We start from the raw sequence: 23,640 nt of genomic DNA, 5'->3' as shown, positions 1-23,640 counted from the left end.
CACAATTTTGAATCCTCACACCTCTCAACATCTCAACTGGGCCTCCCTCATCACTCTTGTCTAGTGAGGATCATACAAATTCTTAAGCAATAATGAATGATGCCATCAAGAGTTCTTAACAGAAAAACGACCTTCAGTTACTATGTAAATACTCAACATATGTTAAATCGATCTTGGTTTCCAATCTATGATACCTTTAGTGCCTATTCCTTATTATATGCAAAGGGTAAGTAGAAATTTATTTATTTTTTTTCATTTTATTAACTAAGATGGATTTGCAGCGTAGAAGCTCCATGGGAAATAAAAAGTTTTGGCCATTTGGAGGCCATGCATGCGGCAGCACTAAAGACATTATAAGCAGGATCCAAGAGTTTACGGCGACCGTATATTTTTCCATGCATCAGTTGAAACCAAATGGCCAATTCCATTCAAAGGCCATGAAGGACCACTTCTCCCTGGAACCAAACCCATTCTCCATGCAAGCAATTATACCTCCACCTATTTTAAGATGCCATCTCCTTCGATTGACGACGGTCATATTTTTCTGGCCATTGGCTAATCCCCATACAACCTCCACCTCTTTTACGTGACCATCTCCTTTAATTGACTACTGCCATATTTTTCCGGCCATTGGCTAATCCCCAAACAACTACCAGAGTCTCAAATTTCTAACAAGAGTATAAAGAGCTATCTGAAAACTGAAATACAAAAACTCAGCCCCTGTGGAGCTTTTAACCATACTGCTATATTCACTCACATGGCGATGGTATTTTAACACTTACTTTTACCAAATCACTGTATCAATTTAAGGAGGGATATTGTTCAATGGATCATTTTATTACCACTCATTCCCGAAACTTATCTATTTAAGCAGCCATATTTCTTCAACCATTTGGTTGCCACTCAAGGTAGGTTTCACAGTAGATAAAAAAAATCTGCATTCAAATATTATTTTAAACTTCCATGAATTCAAAGTTTTGGGTGATATTCAATCAATACAATTAAACTCAGTAATTCATATACACAGGTTAAGAACCATAAGTTGCAGGGCACTGAGCTTCTGATTGCAATCTACTAGTAGATCTGGGATAAGGCCTGAAATACCTGCATTTTGCTTTACGGAAAATTTATTACACTTTTCCTAGTACTTTCATGGAACACTCCCTATTTAACAAATGTGTTGGTAAGTTAAATGCTTAAATTTTAGCAATACAGTGATTAAATTTCTAAGTTAAGTGCAAAAAACATCCTACCTCCAAGTATTCTGAAATGGAAGATGTTAGTTGACAGCTTGCTAATTTTATTTGAAAGCATTGAGTGAATGTTAATGAGACACGGAACCAAGTTTACATATTAAACAATCTTTAACATAGTACAGTTTTAGATCACACTCTTTAAAAACTACATCTTTATTGTTTTAATACAGCAACTGTATTGATATCCTCTAAAACCTAGAAGAGATTCCTTTTTTCTCATCACTCCACAGCGCATCAATTGCACCTCTCTCTCTCAGGCCGACACACATGCACGACTGGATCATGCAGCATGCTCGAAGTAACAGCTTCCTCAGTGAAGTTGGGAGTCAAATTTAAATACTAACTAAAATTAATTAAACAAAAATAAAAGCTATCTTCTCACACAACTTGTGCCAAAATATCAATAAAAGCGAGAACGAAACGATAAAGTAAAATTTTTATAATTCTGATATTTTATTCCTCGCAGGGTAGTCAATAATAACATGGATAAAAATGGGAACTTTCAACTGAGCAGGGTATGTTCTGCTCATGATAAAGAGCAACACTCTTCGTTTACATTCTGATCAACATAGAAAAAATGAGTCTTACACAAGCACAAATGTGTGCCCTCCAACGGTGGCACCCAAAGAGACAAGGAGTGAGAAAGGCCTGAGGAGAGGTTCCAAATCGGCCGCCTCTTCTGTATCATACACAATCAATCCAGGCATACGGTCATTTGCGCACCATGCAATGACTGAGAGGGCATGTTTACTTCACACAGATGCCTTGCTTAGCGGCTACATATACAAGCACGATATCACTCTGCTTTCAATGGCGTTAAACTCCTTGAATAAATACAGGAAATAAGCTATGGTCTGGATCAGAAAAATCACAGGCTATTAAAGGGAGCGGCACAAATTCTCACCTTTGCGGTCACTTTCCAGTCCCTCAAGTATTGATGAGGCTAGTTTGCCTTCTTCCTTGATGCTGATGTGGTCAACCTCACCACCAGAATGAGCCAAAGGAGGAGATGCTCCCTCTTTCTCAATCTTGATGCTATCTGGTTTTTCATCTCCACTGGCCCGTAATTTACGTTTCCGGTACTCGGAAATAGAGAGCTAAACACAAGAAAAAATAAAAAATTAGAGCAAGTTTTTAACAAAAACAATTAAGTAAAATTGTATATCATATAAAATTGATTCACTGAGGTCAAGACAAAAATGTGCAGGCTAATTAATGGGCATTTCAGCAAAATGAAATCTTCAAAGTATTAATTTCCACAGAGATGGCAATAGGAAGTTGAGAGGAATGGCTTTTTGTAATTGTGTAGATTTTTAATTTACATTGACTAATGCTCGTATAGAGGTATAAACAATGTTAATTTTGATAATTATAATTGTGAGCATTTACATCAAGACTTTTGAGAGACTTTATCCACACTCTAGTTATTACAATGTCAGGGTTGAAAAATGGGTAAAAAGAAATTCACAAAATGACTATAGTGTACAAATAACCAAACAACATGCAATTACATAGTAAAATAAGGGAAGTATACGCCAAAATAATCAGCAATTTGAGCCTGAATCCTACTCTTAAACCATCAGCTGAAGTATGCATACCTATATCATAAAGATAAAGAAGCCATGTTATGGTGACCAAAGAACGCATAGTTGCTTTTACAAACAACGAAGAGGGAATTACAACAGCTATAATAGCGACGAAATCTTGGTTACTCACAAAAATGTGACCTGACATTTAAAAAATTTGGCATCACTACTTTGCATGGTGCCTCAGCCCCACCCCATCCAACCAGCGTAAAAGGCTTTCACTGACTGGTTTGACTACAGTAGACTCTCGTTAATACAAACAACGTTATTACTAAGTTCTTATTATTATGAAGCAAATCATTGGTCCAGGCAAAAAGGCCTATCCAATCTATAGTAAAAGAAACGTTATTATGAAATTATGAACCTCAGTCCCGGTGGTTACAAAATGAACTTTATTACGAAGTTCCGGGAAAAAGCAACGACATTTAGTTGGATATACACAACGCTACGTCATCATCATTGATCTACGTTTAAGTTCTCTTCTTGTGCTGTGCCCAAGAGCATCAATTTTGGTTCTTTCTTCAGTAGGAGACACTATAAGATATTGCGTGCAATTGAAGTAAGCTCTATTCCTGGGGAATTATGGTGACCCATTCATTAACGCTCGTAAATTAGACGTACAGTTGGTCTTCTTCTAAAGCACATTGGATTTATGAACTTTTAGAGGTACGAACATTTCAAAAACTCAAGTGCACCCGAAATTTCAAATTTAGCACCTTCGGAGTTGATGCGACACGACATGGCGTAGATGAACTTGCACTTTGGGCATAATCTGAACAAAGTATCATTTATTCCGGTGTGAAGTCAGGAACTGTTCAGCATTTCGCCCATTCCATCTTCCTGCGGAAATCAATTTTTTTGGCCTCGGCTACGTTTCAAGCTAGATCAGTTCGTCACAATCACGATTTAACATGCGGCTGTGATGCAGTGTTGCATTCTGCAGGATAACCACTCTCCTCGATGCCTTGTATAGGTTAATCAACTTACGAGCACAGTCTCGGGACTTCGTTATTACGAACCTCAGGTTTTTCGGTCCCATGAACTTCGTAATAACGAGAGTCTACTGTATTTAATGGCCAAGCACCAACTTATTCATCATCATCATCATCACTAGTCAACAATCCTAGGATTGGTTTGACGCAGCTCTCCACTCAGTTCTCCTATCAGCTAATCTTTTCACTCCTACGTATTTCTTCTCTTTCACATCTCTCTTTACTCGTTCCATATATTTTGTTCGAGGTCTACCAACTTATTAAGTCGCCCAATCCATTTAACTTTGATAACTCACTCTCCTTTATCACAGGGATGACAATTTGAGTCAGTTTACACTTCTTCTCATGGGCCTACACCTAACTTGCTAACTTAAAAGTTCAAGAACATAATATTGCCATAGGATTCCCTATAACCAACATTTACTGTACGTCTATCTAAGACCACAAAACCATCAAGCAAACAGGGGAAGTTAAATACTTAAAATACATGATATGATCAGTAGTCAGGATTTCAGATTGGTATCACTTGAACTATTGCAAGTAATTTTACCTCGAGCTGAAATCCATGGTGTTTCAGTGAACACTTCAGATAAGATAATATATTTTCCTACAAGAATAGACAGTGTTTTATTATCCATTTTCATTGCTCCACACAATGAATAGACACTTACAAACATACAAATTACATGAAGTCCGCCCATCCATAAACCAAAATTCCTTCCTCACCATTTCCCGTTTACCTATCATCCTCCCCTCTAACATCGTTCAAAGTATCATCTCCATCCTTAGTACTCGACAAAACCTCTTGTCTCTCCCATGCCCACTAAGAGCTTCCTCTCTTAGCCCACCATATCTAGAACTGCTTCATTCTTTAGAACTCCTCTTCATCCATCTAACCTTCTTCATTCATGAAAGGGGACAAAACTAAGTATGTACACAAAATGCATCATATACCAACAAAAATTCTTGGAGAAGAGAGTAAAAAATAGGATAGGAATTGCAAATGAAGTGTGCATACATAATAAACTTGAGAAAATTTCACCCTATCAAAATATATTCCACATAGAAAAATAAGGATTATATTTACACATAAATACAATTTTTGTGAAACTATGCGTCTTCATTGTTCTCAGTGAAATCACTAGATCCAATAAGGTATAGCTGGAAAATTTAGTCTCACCTCCAAACAAAATTGACAAGAGGATATAATATGACATTGGACATACCTTTCTTTTGGTGGCAGGTTGACTCGTTGATTCCTTCATATCTTGAAACCCCATCTCCTTGTGAGAAATCCCATTCTTCCTGTAACCTCCAACAAAGTCTTGGTCGCTGCCCTTGGGGCAACACACGCCGATGCCACCGTTTGCACTGGATCTCTCCTCCCCCTGTCTCCTCCTCCCTCCCCCATCTCCCTCATCCCCCTCCTCCTCCTCACCTCCCTCCTCCACCTTCACAGCACTGGTAAGCGCCGCTTCCGAGTCGTCCTTGCCCCCCCCACCGCTCACCACCTCCTCACTGGCACTGGGCACTGGGGGGGGAGGGGAAGATGCCCCAACCGTTTCCTCCTCCTCATCCTCCTCCCCACCCTCATATTCCTCCGCGTACTCCTCCTCATACTCCTCCTCCTCTTCCTCATATTCCTCCTCGTCCAGTGCCCCCCCCGAATCACCATGTGCAGGCTTCTCACTCACGGCAATGGCTTTGCTGGTGGGAGGAGGGGAACTGGAGTTGTTGCCACCGTCATTTTCGCATCCCCCAAGGGGAGTAGTTGGGGGTGTGAATGACTGCTCAGAGGACATGGATTCACGAGCTAAACGACGCTTCTTGAGGGGAGTTACATAATCACCTGCTGTGCATGGAGGAGAACCTGGAATAATGCAAAATTCTCCATGTAATACGAACAAATAACACTGAGCCATTGCATACAATTGAATTAATCCACATACGATCAATGGCACACTCAATAGTAAATTACACTGAGAGTGCGGAACTGTAAACCAAGGTTTAAGATGGAGTAGGTTGTCAACTGATTAGTTCACCATTAACAAATTTATTAACAAAACATTTTCAGTCATTCATACACTAGACTTTCATGCATTGTTTCTTCGTAGAGTTTATTAACTGAAGATATATCACTCCTAATTTGGCCTGCATTGATCTCCTAGCTTGACTGGTCATATTAGGCCTTCATTTCCTGAGGTACTTTTTATTTAAAACTTACACTATCATCATGGCATATCTGGGGTACAGAAATATTCACCAAGGTATCATAAATATAATTTTTTTACAGTAGTGAGGTTATGTTCTCATAGTCAGATTTTGATGGTTCTTCCCATTTCATTAATATAACTGTGGTTACAAGTTTTTTGTCGAAAGGTACCCTAAGGTACATTTTGATATTTATTAAAATTACTTCATTATAATTCTTGAAAACTGAAAAGTGAGGCTTTGTTCATACCACAAGAAAATAGACAAAATTATATCAAAACAGAAACAAATAGCTATAATTTGTAGGAAATAGTAACATTTTAGATATGTAAGTGAAAATCGAGGCAATATTTGCAACTAATGAGTTTTGAGCCTCAATTTTGCAAAAAAGGCAGCCAACATAAAATCAAGGTACCAAAACAAGAGGTTAAACTATAATAAAATTCAATGCAAAAATGGCTATTAAAATATTTCAGTTTCTCAATGATACATTCAATGATTGTTGGAAATTAAAGACTTAACAATTGTAGGTCTAACTTTGTATGAAACTGTAGCTAAGTTAGGTCCTAAATGAAGGATTGGAAAGTTGAAAGGGAGCCGATAAGAGATGGATCGGATGCAGCAAGGACAGTTTCTGAAAAATACATGGGAGAGAGCTCACAATGGATGGGTCCCCGAGCAACAAAAAGACACAACCATGTCATTTAAAGTGGTTAACAATGTATGTGTTCAGGTAACATGAGACCTTCATCAAATTGTAAAACTCAACAAAACTGGAATATCTGCTGCACCTCACCATCATATAATGACAATTTTAGCTCAAATCGGAGGACTGATATTACCTACAGTGCATGGATTAATAAGCATGACTTTGATCAAGTTTAGCTGAATAAATTATTTAATTATCATATCAGAATATAAATTCTCAACCAGATTTACAGAGAGAAGAGAGCAATGCAAACACAACTGGAGACAAGGCTGACAAAAGCAAATAATATGGATTTCTCACCTGCTCGACTGTTAGGACTGCAGCAAATGTTCCCAGCAGGAGAGTCAGTCTCATCTCGAATCGCTTGTCTAAGCCACCTCTTCTTAGCAGAACCAACTCCGGTCGTATCTGCAGAGGCAACAGATCCTGGAGAAACACTGGAAAGAGGAGTCCCAATCGCTGCAGCCACAAGTGCACAAGCCAAGCTCTCCCTGCCAGCAGACAAAGGCAGCAATGCTGAGGGACTCAACCCAACCACGGGGGAGTGGGAAAATGAGCCTACTTCCCCTTTGCCCCCCGAGGGAAGAGAAGACTGAGCAGTGGCTAGAGATGCCCCACTCGCTGGCACACTTTCCGATGGTCCCTTGTTGAGCCACTCGTTCATGAGCACCTTCTTTGTCTTTGGAAATTTGAAACCAGGAGTGAGAGGTCCTGCAAATGCAATGTTGTTGATCGGACACTGGGATCCATACGGAAGGCTAGAGATGGGCACCTGGGGGTTAGTTGAGGGGCTTGAAGCACTCTCGCCTGGCCATGAGGTTAAGGGAGAGGTGGGTGATGGACAGGGTGGGGGAATGGACGGCACGGATGTGGATATTGATGCAATGGTGGAAGAGGAGGAGAGTGGCTCCGAGGATGTCGCCGAGGAGGCTGGGGGGAATGCTGGGCCCTCATCAGCTGATGTCAAGTCAGATTCCCCATCACCAGACTGAATGCGTGAGTTGCGACGTTGCGGTGCAGACAGTCGCCCCCTACCCTTTCTCCTGAAAGAATGATCAAAACAGCATGAGTTTTTGAGCTGGAAAACTGGATATGAGACTAAGACAAAAAACTATTCACAATTAAACAATTGAACAGGATAATCCTCTCTTTATAGCCGTAATATTAGTATTGATATTGCTGAATATTTGGATGGGCCAATTACCATCTTGACTGACTCACATTTTCTCTTAAGGGCAAGAAACTTGGGTCAGTTTCACTTGAGCCATTAACCTGAGTCACAAATCAGGAAACTTATTCCTTTTCTTCCACTATGATAACATATAGGCAATTGCCCTTTGATGTAAAGTAGAACCTCCCATTTGTGTGTCTCTGCTTTACAAATTGATACAAATTTACCAACTTTCTCCTGGTCCCGACCAAACACATAGGAAAAACTATGTAAGAGAATTTGGGAAACCTCCACTTTTCTACTATATCAATTATAAAGCCAGTCACTTGAGGTGATTCTACCTCACTTTTCCAAAATCCATCTACATATTACCCCACAAGCCACCTAAAAAGGTATGTTGGAGGGGTGTTTCGTGTGCGGAGCCAAGAGTGGGGACTGGAACTTAAACTGAGCAAATGTACGGTGTTACATCTCTTGCTGAACCTTTCCTGCCAGCGTCAACAGTAGGAAAACCTTTTTGTGCCTCGAGTAGCATAAGAATATTTGAAACCTCTCTGTACGGAGCTCTTTTTTGGGGATGTGTTGCCTGGGTATTTTCATCCCTCAGATTTGGTACCTTACTCAATAAGGTGCCCGTCCCTTACCCCAGCCAGTAGTCAAGATCCTCTCACACTATCATAGCACAAATCCACAGTCAACTTAATGCCTTACCAGTGTTTTTTCATCCACACATTGTAGTTGATTTTCAATAATTTACTCTTCTAAAAGATTTATTAACATTTTTTAAGCATTGCAGATTTTTAAACAGGTTTCTAGCGTTAATAACAACAAAGTTAGTACATACAAGGTAATAAGGATAGAAGTCTGGAAGTCCGTTATTTTTAATACTAAAATTTCATTGAAAAATTGCTAACGCACAGAAAAAAATTGAAGAATTCATTTCAAAGTATAAAAACATTGCAGAATACAATAAAATATGTCATTGAAAAAATATTGAAAATATAATCACTTCGCTACAGATTCCTGTGGTGAGGATGGCTATAAATGAGTGGGAGGGTCAGGCCAGGGTCACATCCCTTCCCTTGTGTCGACCAGAGCCAACATCCGCTTGTTTCCATTAAAAACTCCACGACAGCTATACCTGACATCAGGTGCTATGCGTTTGAAAATGCCCGTCAGCTCCACCCCACGTCCAGCACAAAAAGGTTAAGTCGTCCAACTATCCCCATGTATATGTTGAGGATAGTGTCAACATAAAGGCAACAGATGAAATGAAGTATCTGGGAGCTACAATAAATTGGATCCTATGATGGGGAACACTTATCAGTAATATTTGTAACACAACCCTATGGAAGCAAGGATGTGACAAGCGTGCTGAGGGAAGATTTTTGGATGAAAAAGTAAAAGGTGGAGGAGAAAGTAGAAGGTGCTATTTTGCACTTGTACAGCAACACCCTGAATATACAGCCAGCATATGGGATCCAGCACAGGAAGACTATCTGTGAACTTAATAAAATACACAGGAAAGTCCCACGATTCTTCAAAAACTGCTGCATGTATAAATAGCATTTTATATTTCTACGTCCGACAAAAATGATAAATTAAGACATATTTTACCCAATGGATAGCTTAAAGGAATTTGTTTTCCCCGTGAACAATATAGGACTTTAATAATTGCTAGGCAGAACTCGGCCAGAGCACTTCCTTTTTATTCGTTAACAGCTGGTGTCCAAACATCCATCCTTCCACACGTCCATTCAGGCAGCTTGCGGGGTATTTAAATGCAGAGAACGTATGATGAATTTAAACCTAGGACATATTACCGATATCTAATATCAATACATAACTTTAAAGTATTTTACGTTTTTTTTTGGGAATTTGAATACGTTTTTGTAAAGACCATTTCCTTCCAAAGCACATAATGGAGAGGCTAGAGCAAGCAAATGCTGTCAGTCACTCACCCCTTCCTCCTGGGCCTCTCAGACCTCATCTCAAGCCCATCTGCTTTCTCGTCCTCCTCCTCATCATCTTCCACTGCCCTCTTTGACGCCACGGCTGCAGCTGCTGCCGCCACTGCTGCTGCTACGGCATCCTCCTCTTTCCTCACACTACGACTACTCCCATCAGCCACCACGTCCTGCTCTTTCCGTTGAGCCTGCCTGGCAAGCACTTCCTGCCGCCTCTGCTCAGCCTTTTCAAGGCGTTCAAATGCTTTCATTATTGCTTCCATTTTGCGCTCCTCCCTAGTCTGAAGAACAGAGTTGACTTATGAACATCTTGAAAGTTAAAGCAGGCTGTGCATTAGCAGTTTCACCACTAAATAATAAAGTGGTAAGTGAAGATGCTTGAATCAATCCAGAAAAATCAAGGTATCATGTCACATTGAAGAGGAATTTCCATTCTGTTTCAATAAATCAATTACCAGAATAGAATGACTTTAAACAAAGAAATTTGTTTGGTTTCCCTCACATTATTATGGTAAAAGTTCTTTCTTGCACTGGTAAAAGTTGCATTCCTAAAGTCAAGAACCCATGAAACGGAAAACCAAAGATTCAAACTGAATCTCACCCATGGGTTATTTCTGGTATTGGTCCTTCCCTATTCAATAGTAATCCATACTTGTCAACCTCCACACATATTATGAGGTATTACTAGCTAATTTGTCCATAATATGCTGCATGTAACTTCTGAAGACAAAAATTTTTCTTTACAAATGATTAAAGAAATATAGTGATGATGGATGAATAAAAAAGATGAAGTTTAACAAGCGATAACATTAAATTACTGATATTAGTGAAAAGAAATGAATTGACGTAAAGGGAAGTAACTCACCAATTTTTTCTTGTTAGAAGCTTCTGCCTGGTCACTGTCCATGCGGGTGGCATCACTGGAGTCCTCTTGCACATTCTGAGGGGGGGGCACCGCAGGCAATGGTGACGGAGAAGCAACTGCCACTGTAACTGAAGCAGCAGCAGCCGAGAAAGACGATGACGAGGAAAAGGAGGATGGAATGGGCGTTGATGCTGCTGCTGCTGTTGCCGCGGGAACTTTGGTGGGGGACTTGGGCCCCTTCCTTGCCATGGAATGCTGAGCACTTGACTGGGTTGTGGCTACAGCACTTACGGGGGGCTCAGGGTTGTCACCTTCTGATGATATTGTCCTGCGGCCTCTTCGTCTCCGGTCCCGCCTAGTCAAAGACAGATCATTGAAACTCATTTAAACTATTCATAGGATTCATACCAACTATCCATTTTTTATTTCCCTGACTTCTCCCTGATATCCGGTCCAATTTTTTTACTGACTTGAATTTATGTCTATATTTAAGCTATTCTCCTAAAATCTCACAAGTGCAAGCTCACATTCTTCGGCTGCACAGTCCCAGAATATTTTCTTCCGACGTTCAGTTTAAGAATGAATAAATAGGATGGGTGAAAGTCTAAAATCAACAAGCCAATCACTAATCTCCTCTTTACCAACCCTTGTGGATTGGCTAGACGCTTCTAAATTTCCTGCACTTACCGGCGAACACACGATTCCACCCCCACATAAATCCAACTTAAGAATAACCAGCTTTCCCCCCTCTGGCCCCAGCCTCATTCATTGCTGCTTCTCTCACTACAGGGTCACCCCTCTCCACATGCTGTCATCACAAATGAATCAAGGTGATAATCCTACATGACCTTGATCATAAAGAATTAGGGTTCACTATTTGAAGGAAGGACCATCTCTAAGGAAGTCACTTTGACCTCATGACACATTAGGTGAAAGAATGAAGTGTGCATTTTCATCATCCTTCTATGAGACTATGAGAGCAGACGAAATTCCATGGAATTATATCATGGGTAGAAGTGAGCGATTCATAAGGAGAAGAGGAGGTATAAAAGCAGTTGGAAAACTCAGCTGAGGAGATTCAGTTGCAGCAGCATCCAAATTGGGTGGTTTAGCAGTTCAATACTCCTTAGGATCCTTCCCTTCCAGGCATGACAATAGAAGACCCCAAACCAAAAACCTCAAAGAACAAGATCCCCACACCCAACCACACAACCCACCTCTCAAAAAAGCTGCCACACTGGAATTGCATGGAAGAATTCTATGCAGTGGTGCAACAGGCCTTCTACTGTAGGCAGAGTGCTGCCTCAGCAGTTCACAGTTTTATACATTACAAAAATCAGGTGCTAATCACCCAATATATTCTGAGGTAAATATTTTACTCCATGTAACCAAAGTTGTCCCACTCTTGCAGATGACTTTTTTCGGAGATTCACCAATGTTAGGGATGTTTTTCTTGTTAATTCCAACCCACACAAGTCTTGAAATTTTCATTGCAACATGCAGTCAATATATTAAATTACAACACTTTTAATTAATTGAAAAGGAAGTTGAATAAACAAAGAATGAAGATAAATGCCACCCCCTAACATGTAGTTAAAAAAACAAGCCTTTTTCATAATTTTAACACAAAAACATTTACTAAGATGGTAAAAAATTGAATTCAACATCCTCACATTAAATAGTACAAGATTTCAGTAGAATCATGTTTTGTATTAAAGCTACTTGTATTTGTGTGTGAGATTATAGTTCAGTTCTATGCAAACTGCAGATGACCCCTTTTAAAAACACACTTTACTCAAATATCCCAGCTGACCTGCCATTTTCCCACAGAAGGCTTATGCTTACAACCAGCAAGCCACTCCTTCAATCAAACTTTGCTTGGATCTTCCGATATCTGCTTCCATTCATCGCTGAACAATTTTACTTAACAACTTTCTTTTGTATTCTTTTTATCGTCCCTTATATCCACTTTCCCCACACACCTTGTCAATGACTAGTGGTAGGTAGGAATAGCCACAGCTCTTGAGGGGTGGATTCATGAAACTGCATCATAATTTTCTTCAGAAGGGAGTGGGAGAGTGGAAACCCTCAACTAGTTTTAAAGTTGCAGTAGTACTAAAGGCAGTATGCAATGCAAGTAAAAGAAAACTGCTTTTCAACATACCATACTTTCTTCAAACTAAACTTAATCACTTTGGTCTTCCAAAAAACATACTTACTAGAATTACTTTATATTACCAAGATTGAGACTTGGGGAAATTAAGGATGTGCGAGGATTGATTTTTGCAATTGAGTCCAGTTGTAACTACTCAGTAATGATAATATTGAGTCGAGTCATTTGAACTAAGGTAATTTCTGGATCTGGCAATATGATAATATACCAACACACTCAGATTTTTTCAATCCCCTAGCACATTTTCTCTTCTGAACAATCAGCCTTTCGAGCTCTAGAATTAGAGGATGAACGAAAATTAAGGGCTTCAACAGTTCCTATTTGAAAATTGAAATGAATTAACCTCTAGTGTTCGTTCAATTCGGCCCTCGGTGGCTCAGAAGATGTGTGCGTGGAGACGTGTGCCCCGGATTATGATTAATGAAGGGCGAGGACACCTTCAGTGGAATTCGCTTTATTTTGCGCACGACTTACAGGGAAGCACACGCCAAAACTCTGCATCCACACGGACCCAGCTTTCGTTAAACACTGAATGACACCCACGCCGTCAGCAAGGGCATGGATGATAGGGTCTTTGGTTAACTGACCATCAAGTAATGGCACTGCCTTCACTCCGAAAGGGTGCGAGTAAAGTCCCCTTGACAGAGACCACGAGGAAGGAGAGAAAGGGGGCCGAAAAGGCCGAACTTAGGAAAAACCCGAACAGGCGACACTCGCCGAAGAGGAGGGGGGGAAATATCCAACATCTAGTAATTTGCCAACAGTGTTATGTAACTGCTCACTAATATAAGGGAATTAAACTAAATGCACCTTAACTAGAAGGTAAGGGAGTAGTGACAACTGAGGGTAATTATGAACCAATTAACAGAGTGATATTACATTATTTTGAACATTAGAATACACCAATGTTGAAAAGATCTCACAATACAAATCAAACAATCTTTAACTTACTCTGTTTCCATGATTCCATTTCGCTTGTAAGGAGCAGGAGCAGTACAGTCTTTGGAATTACATGCACAAATTAGATGCCCGTGGGCATCTAGCTGTTGGTGATGAGACTCATGCAAAATTGTGATTTCTGCATTCTTCTCTATACTGGAGGTTGTTACAATATACAAATGAAGAACTCCCTTTTCTATACAATGTCGTACCTTGAAGAAGATATTATCATTAGTAAAACAGAATGCTCACACAAAGCTATATTTTAACACACATATTTTCATACAAGTCAGAACTTGAGGATTGAGGATGTGGAAACAATCCAATATTTGATTCAAGTTAAAGAATAAAATTCTTTTTTCCAGTTGAGTTATTAAATGTAGTGGTTGAATAACTAGATAATAGAATTTCATAATGCTGATGAATATTACTGGCTGCTATTACAATGAAATATATTTATTTATTTTATTTACATCTCCTATTAAAATAAGAATCCAGCATATTGAAAATTTAATGCAAGTGATTGTGCACTTTAGTCAAGTACAAATGACTCGACACCTTGAATCACCAAGGTACAAAATTACTTAGCGTATCATATGTATAGCTCTTTTTTAAAGCTTTCCCCAGAGACTTCATTTTTACATTGGAAATCTAAGTCAATTTTCTCATATTTATACAGCAAGTATTTTCTGTTGGAAAAAGCCTGCATTATATACCCAACAGAGATTCCACATGGTTCTACTTGTATAAGCTTATACATTCTTTCCCCTTATTAAGAGGTCTAGTGGTGACCTTGCCGTGACCACCTGCAACTCAGCAACATTTTCAATAGTCCATGACTTGGTCAATCATTTTCATTACTGTTATGTACCAAAGTATATCTTACCTCTGCATTGGGCCTGCATGACCGTCGGATGAAACGTGCAGCATTGCCGTAAGTTCGAGCATCAACACACACTTCAGTCCCATCTTTAGGAAGCTCATAAAAAAAGAGAAAGGGTGGATACCTCTTGGCAATAGATGACTGCTGTCGATGCTGAGTGCCAAGCATGTATTTACCCCTTATTTCAATTACAATTTGATTTGAATGAAGATACGAAGATGCAACAAGGGCCTATGGAGAATAACAGGTACAAAATTTAAAAAAATGTTTCATAAATAGAATAAAATAAAGCAAATACACGAAAGAGAAATTACCCTTAATCCTGGTTCTAGCTGCGTCACCCGACACTTAGAGGCAGAACTATGATGTGATGAAATGTTGAGAGATCCTAAGCCATTGACACCACTATTTAAACCAGAATGAATCCCATTTACACGAATAGCAGAGAGTCTGGCCCTCAACTCCGGGGAGTAGTGATTAGTCACAGCCTCTTCGTAATTGTCAATCCACCTCCTAAGCTGAACGGCACCAGCCCCACTCGAGGTTCCCACTTCCCACGAGTCCTGAGTCTCCTCATCACCCATAACTTCATCAGCTCCCAGTGACTTGGCTGCTGCCTTCCCCTACAAGTAAACGGAATGTACTGAGTGAAGTAGAGCCGAACGAAGTATGATGACTGACATGATATTCAAGTGAATAACAAAGAGAAAAATATCACCACAATAGGGACTTCAAAAATGAAGGCATGACAGTTAATTGGCAAAATGAAGCCATTAAATAGATGCTGCTGAAAATTTGAAAGCAGTAACTAAATTATTGCAGCACATGAAAAAATTGCCTTGTATTTCATGGCTAACACCTCCGGGATCCTACAAGAGCTTAATGGTCAGCCCATATAAAACATGTATTTGAATAATTTTATCATACAAGGCTAATTATGGACACAACAATTTGCATTTGAATTTGCCCATTTGAATTAAAAAATTTCAAATAATAATATCATTAAGTACAGCCATTTAACCCCTCCACCTCAACAAAACTATAAATTTCAAGGAAAAGCTCACTCTTCTTTTAGCCGTGGCCCGCTTGTACTCAGCTCCCTTGATGCTGTCCCGACGCTTGCGTCTTCTCAGTGGTCGCTGGTTGGCAATGCTACGGCTGCTGTTGCTGCTCTCCTTGCCCATGCTGGCATTTGCTGCTGCACCTCCCAAACCACTGTTTGTCACCTGCTCCCGCACAGACTCTTGCTTCTTGCGCTTCATTGCTCCCCTCTTGCTCTCAGCCTTGTTACGTGCTGCTGCCAGCAACCCACTTGAGGATGCAGATGTACGCCTCCTGCGACGGCCACTTTCTTCTGCATTATCCCCTGGTGGTAAGAGGCAAACAATGAAGAACAGCAATCACAAGCAAATGCCCACAGTAAATGTCTTAATTGGAAAAGAGTTCAATGCATGAATTAGAAATTAATCCACGAGCAATATTTAGAAGGCTCCAAACCCATTCTTCACATTCTTATGCAATGATAACACAATTTGATCAAGTGATAGTGCAAAATTTTTTTATTGTTGATCATAACAGAGTAAATACCTAATTCTTCTATCCATCATTCAACTGTTAGCCATCAAAATGTTAGCCATGAGAACTAGAAATTAGAGATGGGTTGATTCCAGAATTCAGGTGATTCTGATCCCGACATTTTGATTCCAATTGCAAACACCAATTCTGATGGCATAGGCCCCAAGTAAAATATGACTTAATTCCAGGCAACAAGAAAACCAAGTAAAAAATTATTACCCTGTGAAAGAATCAGTTAACAAAAGCATCACTCATATCATCAATATGTAATTAAAATATAATTGCTAAATTTCAGAACAAAACTTATGTATCTTTACCGTCGCTACCGGACTACAGACTGGAAGAATCGATCATTATGCTGATTCGATTGTGTTTTGCTTTTAGGATTATGCGTTGAGAAAATTCAAATTACAGTAGACTCTCGTTATTATAAAGTTCAGGGAACCGAAAAACCGCATGTTCATAATAGGTGCATTCATAAAGTTCTTATGGTCGTTTCTTTAAGGAATCGCAAAAAAAAAAAAAAATATATACATATTACATATATACAGGCGGTCCTCGACTTTCGTACACTCGACTTTCGTACATTCAAAATTGACACCTTTTACTCGACTTTCGTACGCTAAATTCGGACTTTCGGACGTTGGTCTGTAATTTTTTTAAAATTCCCACGATGTTTATTGCGCATCCCAACATTCAATTGTTTCAAATGTCAGTATCGGCAGTATATACAAACAATACGAACGTATATAATGAAGGGAATTGTTGGTAATTGACTCTAATCTAGGTGATTTATTTGGGAGAGAGACTGCCTGCTATAGGCTCCTTTATCAAGAGAAGAAGAAAGCCTTCATTGAAGATATTTTTCAAAAGAAGTTGACTAGACATCATCGAATAGCTTTCAATAAAACTAGTAAGACCTTTCTAATTGTGTTTTTTCGTTTGAGTGCTGTTTAATTCATGTAAACCTTCAGCAACGATATTGCACGAAATATCACCCGAATTCCGTTAGTCTTTTGTCTTTTTTGATTAATATGCGGAATATACGCGATCATGAATGTCACCTGCCAAATATCGAATTTTGGTGTAAAAATTAAATGGTATCCAGAGTGCGGGTTCAACAAATACATTTTGTTATGCTTCTTGATATGTCCTTTTATTTATAGTGGACGTAATAAGTGGAATGTCAACTTAGACGCCAAGAGGAAGTTTCACTCGATAGCCAACAGAGTTATTGTTTTTTAAACTTTTATTTGCATTTTTTGTGTATTTTCGAAAGAAATTAGATGATTTGAGGAGTTTTATTAACATATTATTAAAATTAAGTCAATTGAAATGAATTCCGTGAAAAAAAAAAGTTTTAGTACGTATATTCCGCTCTTTTGGAACGTAACCCCTAATTAGTATGGAAGTCAATGGTTCGACTTTCGTACATTCGACTTTCGTACAAGTTTTCGGGAACGCATTGTGTACGAAAGTCGGGGACCGCCTGTATATATAATAAACACCATTCAATTATTTGAAAATACATGTTAACTGGAAAATTCATTTCAGTTTCTTAATAGAAGAATGCAGCATGATGCAATAAGGGTTGATATCTTCCTGAATACAGTCCTCGATATATGAACTAGACGTATTCCAAGGCCTTGTCCGTAGGCTTATAAACCTACAGTCCAGTCGCCGAGAGTTGTCCGATGACAGACAGAATGGTCTACATTGGGGTAGGGGGCAAAGTTGCCAGGCAAGAAAGGGAAAAGCCTACTTAACTTGTAAACGAAAGGGATCCGCGAGGAAAGGAGCCGGAAGGGACGACGAGCATGAAGGACCCAAAGGAAGAATCACTTGTTTTGGTGATTCGAAGAATGGGCTTGCTTTGGTGGATCAGGCTTATTTCGGTGCTCCATATGCATGTGACAATGTTGCATGACTAGGTGAGGGTGTGAGGTGCATTTAGGGGACAGCGATTGGCTGCAAACCGTGCTGGCGCAGGGTTTTCCACCCCTCCTTTTGTGCTGTCATTGGACAACTCTCGCCGACCGGACTGTACGCAAGGAATCGGGGAGTACAGTTATCCTGCAGAATGCAACACTGCATCACAAAATCATGATTGTGACAAACTGATCTAGCTGGGTGTGCAACGCATCCGGAGCAAAAAAAAAATACCTCCCCACAATAACGAAGAACGGGCGAAACGCTGAACAGTTCCTAAATTCCTCCCGGATTCAATGATACTTTGCTCATATTGTGCCCAAAGTGTGAGTTCCTCTACCTCACATTGCGTAGCATCGGCTAAATCGAAAGGTGCCAAATTTGAAATTTATGAATGCTCGTATCTCTGAAACTTTGTAAATCAAATATGCGAAGGAAGAGGACTAACTTTTCGTCCAATTTACGAGTGGTTATGAGTGGGTCACCATGACTCCACAGGAATGAAGCTTATTCTATGATGTTTCGTGTACACTGAATGAAGAACCATAATTGACGCTCTTGGGCACAGTACACGAGAAGAACTTAAACGTGGCGCAATTATTTAAACTTAGCATAGTGAGTATCCTACTAAATGCCGTTGCTTATTCGTGGAACTTCGTAATAAAGTTAATTTTGTAACCACTGGGACCAGGACTGAGGTTCGTAATTTTGTAAAGACGAAAATTACGTAATAATGTTTCTTTTTCTATAGCTTGGATAGGCATTTTGGTCGGGACCAACGATTGGCTTCGTAATAACGAGAACTTAGTAATAATGTTGGTTGTATTAACGAGTGTCTACGGTACTGTAAAAAGCACCGTCGTATGTAAATTTGTGGTTTGAAGTTCTACTAGAATCGGAATCAATTATCACCACACATCATCCTGATTATTTTCTGAAGAAAATCCTACCAACAGCCAAAAGCTTGAGGAATAACCAATAACTCCCATCTCTATTTTTGTTATTGTTAACATGTTTATGGAGCAATAAAAATTTTAACATATTATCATTGCCTTTCCATTTTCCGAGCTTGGAGGGGTGGATTACAGACTGAACACAACAGAAATATACCCTTGTTTCCAAGAATAAAACCATCGTTAGCAAACTTTGAAAATAAAAAATCAAATGATTATGTCCGCCACGTTTTATTTTATACCTTGATTGTGGTGCGAAAAATCCACAGAGGAAAAATCATTCGCCTTGACCGGGATTCGAACCCGGATCCCTCGATTGTGGTTTGTTTCTAACCAGTCACTCAAGTCACTACAACTCCAATATTGGCCTCCCTATAACTTTTCAGGCGAATATTTTTGTCAAAAAGAGGGAATCTCTTAAGATATGTGCAGTTTAATATTCCATTCTTATCCTAATTTTTCCACTAACTAAACACACTGATTGCAATAGGTTAGTTTCCTTCATCACACAGAGAAGAAGAAGCCATTGAATGCACCTTGTGCACTAGGGAGAATTCAAGGAAGTATTTCAATTATTCACTATGGGAAATTCAAGAAAGAATAGAATCCAAGAAAGAATCAGGAGAGAAATGGATGAATAGTTCTGATAAGCTCACCTGAGGATGGGCCATTGGAGATTGAATAAGGCGGGGGGCGAGGGGGCACAGGTGATCGTGAAGATGAGGATGTAGATGATGATGACGAGTCTGAGTGATGATGGCTCAGCTCCTCCCTCTTCCTCAGCTGAAGGGCTCGTGCTCTCGTTCGATCCACCCTTCTTGGCTGACACCTCTCACACTGGTACTCATCAGGGATGTTTGAACGGTCAATGCCCATACAATCCACATGTTGCCAAACACTGCAATTAAAAAATGTCGCAATGAACAGTGACCAAGGTCTCATCTACCATAAACTTCTTTTGTCTCTAGGAATTGTTATGAATACTTACAAGCACTTGTCACAGCAGATCATGTAGCCATCATCATGCTCAAAATTGCTGAAAAGATAAAAATGGATAAGATTAATAAAAATCCTTCTCTCTATCCATACAGCATGCATCAGATAATATTTATCCCCGTTGGCATCCATTCAGCTAAATTTACTGTTTTTAATTTAATTATAAATCTGTCCTTGACAAAGTCCAAAGTGCAAAATGGAAAAAACTAAAAGTTGCTAAACACCCATTATTATAACTAGAGATGGGTCGAATAGCAGATTTCTCGAATTCGAATATCGAATTCGAATATTAAATCATTGCTCGAATATTCGAATACCTCGAATTTCGAATACCTCGAATACTAAATGATGAATGCTGGAATGTTTGACTCGGTTGCCTATGCAGCAGGCAACACAAGATTTTGGGGAGTAATTTTGATTTCCTTTAAATGATTCGAACAGGAATTTAGCTGATTAATGAATATTTTGATTTTATGGAAACAATTGGGCATATAATTAATTCAACTAACATCGCTTTACCCCCACTCCTGCGGCCAAAAGCTAGCTGACAATCTGAGGCATTTTGCAAAATACAAGCTCTTTTCCACCGGATTTTCTTCAATTATTTTCTGTCCATCTTTGGGAGTTCTCACGAGATAAGAAAATGAATTGGAATTGCTATCAGGGAGAAACCAAATATTCTGAGAAAATATCCCTTTGTCTGGGACTGTAACAATAAAGATTTATAGCACCACTCATTAATTTAACTTGATATATGTTTTCGGAAAAAAATACCGCATCAACTTCCGAGAAGCTCTGCTGCTCATATCGAGTTTCGCCAGAATGCTAAGTCTCCGTCGTATTTTGACATTTATTTCTTCGCGTAAAATGCTTAAATGAACTCAGAAATACGTCGTGTTTGGTCTTATTCTTTTTGAAATTACGCGCACATTACTAATATTTTAATTCAATAAAGGTGTAACATCAATTGACGGAAGTCATTCTTAGACACCTTTTGTGCTTATAGATGACTCATGCAGCGGTTGACCTCCACAGAAATGGGGAACTTGGAAGCTGGTAGGAAAAAAAGGTCAGTGGGGGAGAAAAGGGAAGGCCCGAAACACGTTTCTATTGTTCTCGTTAACCTTTTATTTTTTCGAAGCTAAGGTCTTCGTAATATGATCCCTGCGCGAGCTGTGACCTTTTTTTTATTTCTAAGAAGAGGAAAGCCTCAGAGGGGGGGCTAGTGCTGAATGGAGAGGGATACCGGATCTTGGGAAATGGGCTAATGTAAGTATCCCACGGTACTCACACAGCAGTTGACCTCCAGAAATGGGGAACTTCGAAGCAGGTAGCCAGAAAAAGGTCAGTGGGTGAGAAAAGGGGGGAGGGCGTGAAACACGTTTTTATTGTTCTCGTAACTCGATATTTTTTTCGAAGCAGGGGTCTTCGTAATGCGATCCCTGCGCGAGCTGGGACCTTTTGTTTGATTTCGGAGAAGAGGAAAGCTTCAGAGTGAGTGAAGCGAGTGCTGAATGGAGGGGGATAGCGGATCGTGGGAAATGCCCTAAGGTTGCTATCCCACGGCACTGAGGTTCTCCTGGTTGGAGGAATCGGGGATTTTCGGATTTTTTCACCCGACCATTTTCGGTTCCCCTCGTCGAACTCTTTTCACCGCTAAAATCCACGAACTTGATGTAATTCGTCAACTTGCGTAAAACGGCGCTGCGTGCACTAAATGACTACAGTTCTCTACACTTTTCCGAGTCAACTACCAACGACGTGCGTGCGACAGTGTATGACGCGAAATTCAAAGTATTCGAGGTATTCGAGGTGGTACTTTTCGTATAACTATTCGAAACCTCGAATATCGAACACTTTCTAGTATTCGAGGTATTCGAGTATTCGCGGATACTATTCGCACATCTCTAATTATAACCTACCGGATATCATTAAAAATGTTTAGCTTTCCACATTTGTGGACATTAAATAAAAACTCAACCAATAATCTTCAAGCTCTTGGATATGTCCTGTATACGAGCTGAAGAAAAAGTAGGATATAACATCATTAATGTGAAAAATGAATCTCATTTGCACGAAGGGAAATCTATGAACTTTTCTTCCAATTATCTTGTACGGGCTCGGGTAGTCTCAGTTGAAGTGATTTTACCATATTTCCTTGGAGCTTATAATTGAATCTAACTAGCTCGGATAATTGACAAGAACTGATAACCAAGAATATAACAAATGCAGCAGGAATATGGGCATTCCACTCCAAAAAGTGGAAAATATTTACGACACATAAATATCCATCCATATTTAGGTGAATTATATTGAGGTACTTCAAACATTTTATTTCCCTTTTCGTTGCCTTCAGAATATTCTCTAAAATTGTTTCCTTCCACGGAGAAGAAAAATGATCAAGAAAATCTATGAACTAGATAATTGGGAGCCTGACAATTGATAGTTGACTATAATACCTCTTTTATCTAAAAACACCTCCAAAACATGATCCTGCGATTAGATGATCAATTATTCAATGGCCGTGGCCCCCCTTTTGGGATCTCGATCAGATAGGAGGGGATGACAAGGGTCTTCTACCCACTTTATCATTCAGAGGAGCTACAATATATTTCTTGAAAGTGAATGACTTTCAATCTTGCACTGCCGTCCAAGGGTCAAACAAAACTACCAACAGACTGTCAAGGGAGGTGAGCCAGTGACAAAGAGAGCAAGGTCTTACCAGATGCAGCGTGTGACGCTGTCGTCCTCATCCTCCTCACCCTCGGGGGCAGTCTCTGTCTCCTCCCCTTCCTCCTGCTCCCCATCGACCCGGCGAGGGCTGCTCAGACCACTCCCCCTTGAATCCTCGTCATCCTCCAGCCTCACACCCCCTCCACCAGCAGCCACCTCCGACGGCAGTGATGACAACATTCGGTTGCTGCCACTTACACCATCCTGATCACTCTGGCGACTGGTAGTCGGTGACATGGGGGGAGTAGGCGGTGGTGGAGCCCCGTAATTGTGGTCTTGCAATACAAACTGCAAAAGGAAGAAAAATGGCATTTCAACAAAAACATTTTCCAAGCCAACTTCATACAGCCAAGGAAAACACAACTCTCATAGGCATAGCTGAAGTAGAGTGACAGCCCACTCTTGTCATGAAAATATTATATTATGTTAACTTCCTCTTGGGAACATACTCTTTTATTTCTTTAAGTCCAGTAGCAAATATTCCAGACCACTTTAAGACTCGAGTTGAACTCTCAGATTGTGGTAAAACTGATACTAATTTGTAATCCAGCCCAACTATTATACAAAATATTTATGTAAACATGTATATCATATGGCACTATTTCTCACATTGTAAAATAATGACACATTGATCTACAAACTAAGAAAGAAAAATACTGAATCTACATGTATAATGACCATTTAAAGAATTACAATGAGACT

General features: G+C 39.7%; 1 protein-coding gene across 4 annotated transcripts in view; it reads right to left on the bottom strand.

The window, feature by feature from the left end:
- Positions 1–23,640, bottom strand: part of LOC124156552 (inactive histone-lysine N-methyltransferase 2E) — a 44,680-nt gene that overhangs the window by 5,707 nt on the left and 15,333 nt on the right. For 3 of the 4 annotated variants that reach the window (XM_046531180.1, XM_046531162.1, XM_046531172.1), the window contains exons 4-15: positions 22,928–23,226; positions 20,198–20,245; positions 19,866–20,107; positions 15,817–16,118; positions 15,067–15,375; positions 14,756–14,983; positions 13,882–14,081; positions 10,758–11,112; positions 9,887–10,173; positions 7,055–7,797; positions 5,061–5,704; positions 2,161–2,353 (exon numbers count right to left, since the gene is read on the bottom strand). In XM_046531180.1, coding sequence (XP_046387136.1) covers positions 2,161–2,353; positions 5,061–5,704; positions 7,055–7,797; positions 9,887–10,173; positions 10,758–11,112; positions 13,882–14,081; positions 14,756–14,983; positions 15,067–15,375; positions 15,817–16,118; positions 19,866–20,107; positions 20,198–20,245; positions 22,928–23,226 — 3,850 coding nt within the window. Of the gene's footprint in view, positions 1–1,957; positions 2,081–2,160; positions 2,354–5,060; positions 5,705–7,054; positions 7,798–9,886; positions 10,174–10,757; positions 11,113–13,881; positions 14,082–14,755; positions 14,984–15,066; positions 15,376–15,816; positions 16,119–19,865; positions 20,108–20,197; positions 20,246–22,927; positions 23,227–23,640 lie in introns of those variants that run through there. The other variant, XM_046531188.1, reaches the window with a different exon arrangement.

This window comes from Ischnura elegans, chromosome 1 (genome assembly GCF_921293095.1).
Source record: "Ischnura elegans chromosome 1, ioIscEleg1.1, whole genome shotgun sequence".
Lineage (NCBI taxonomy): Eukaryota > Metazoa > Arthropoda > Insecta > Odonata > Coenagrionidae > Ischnura > Ischnura elegans.
This window is presented reverse-complemented; position numbering and strand designations above follow the sequence as displayed.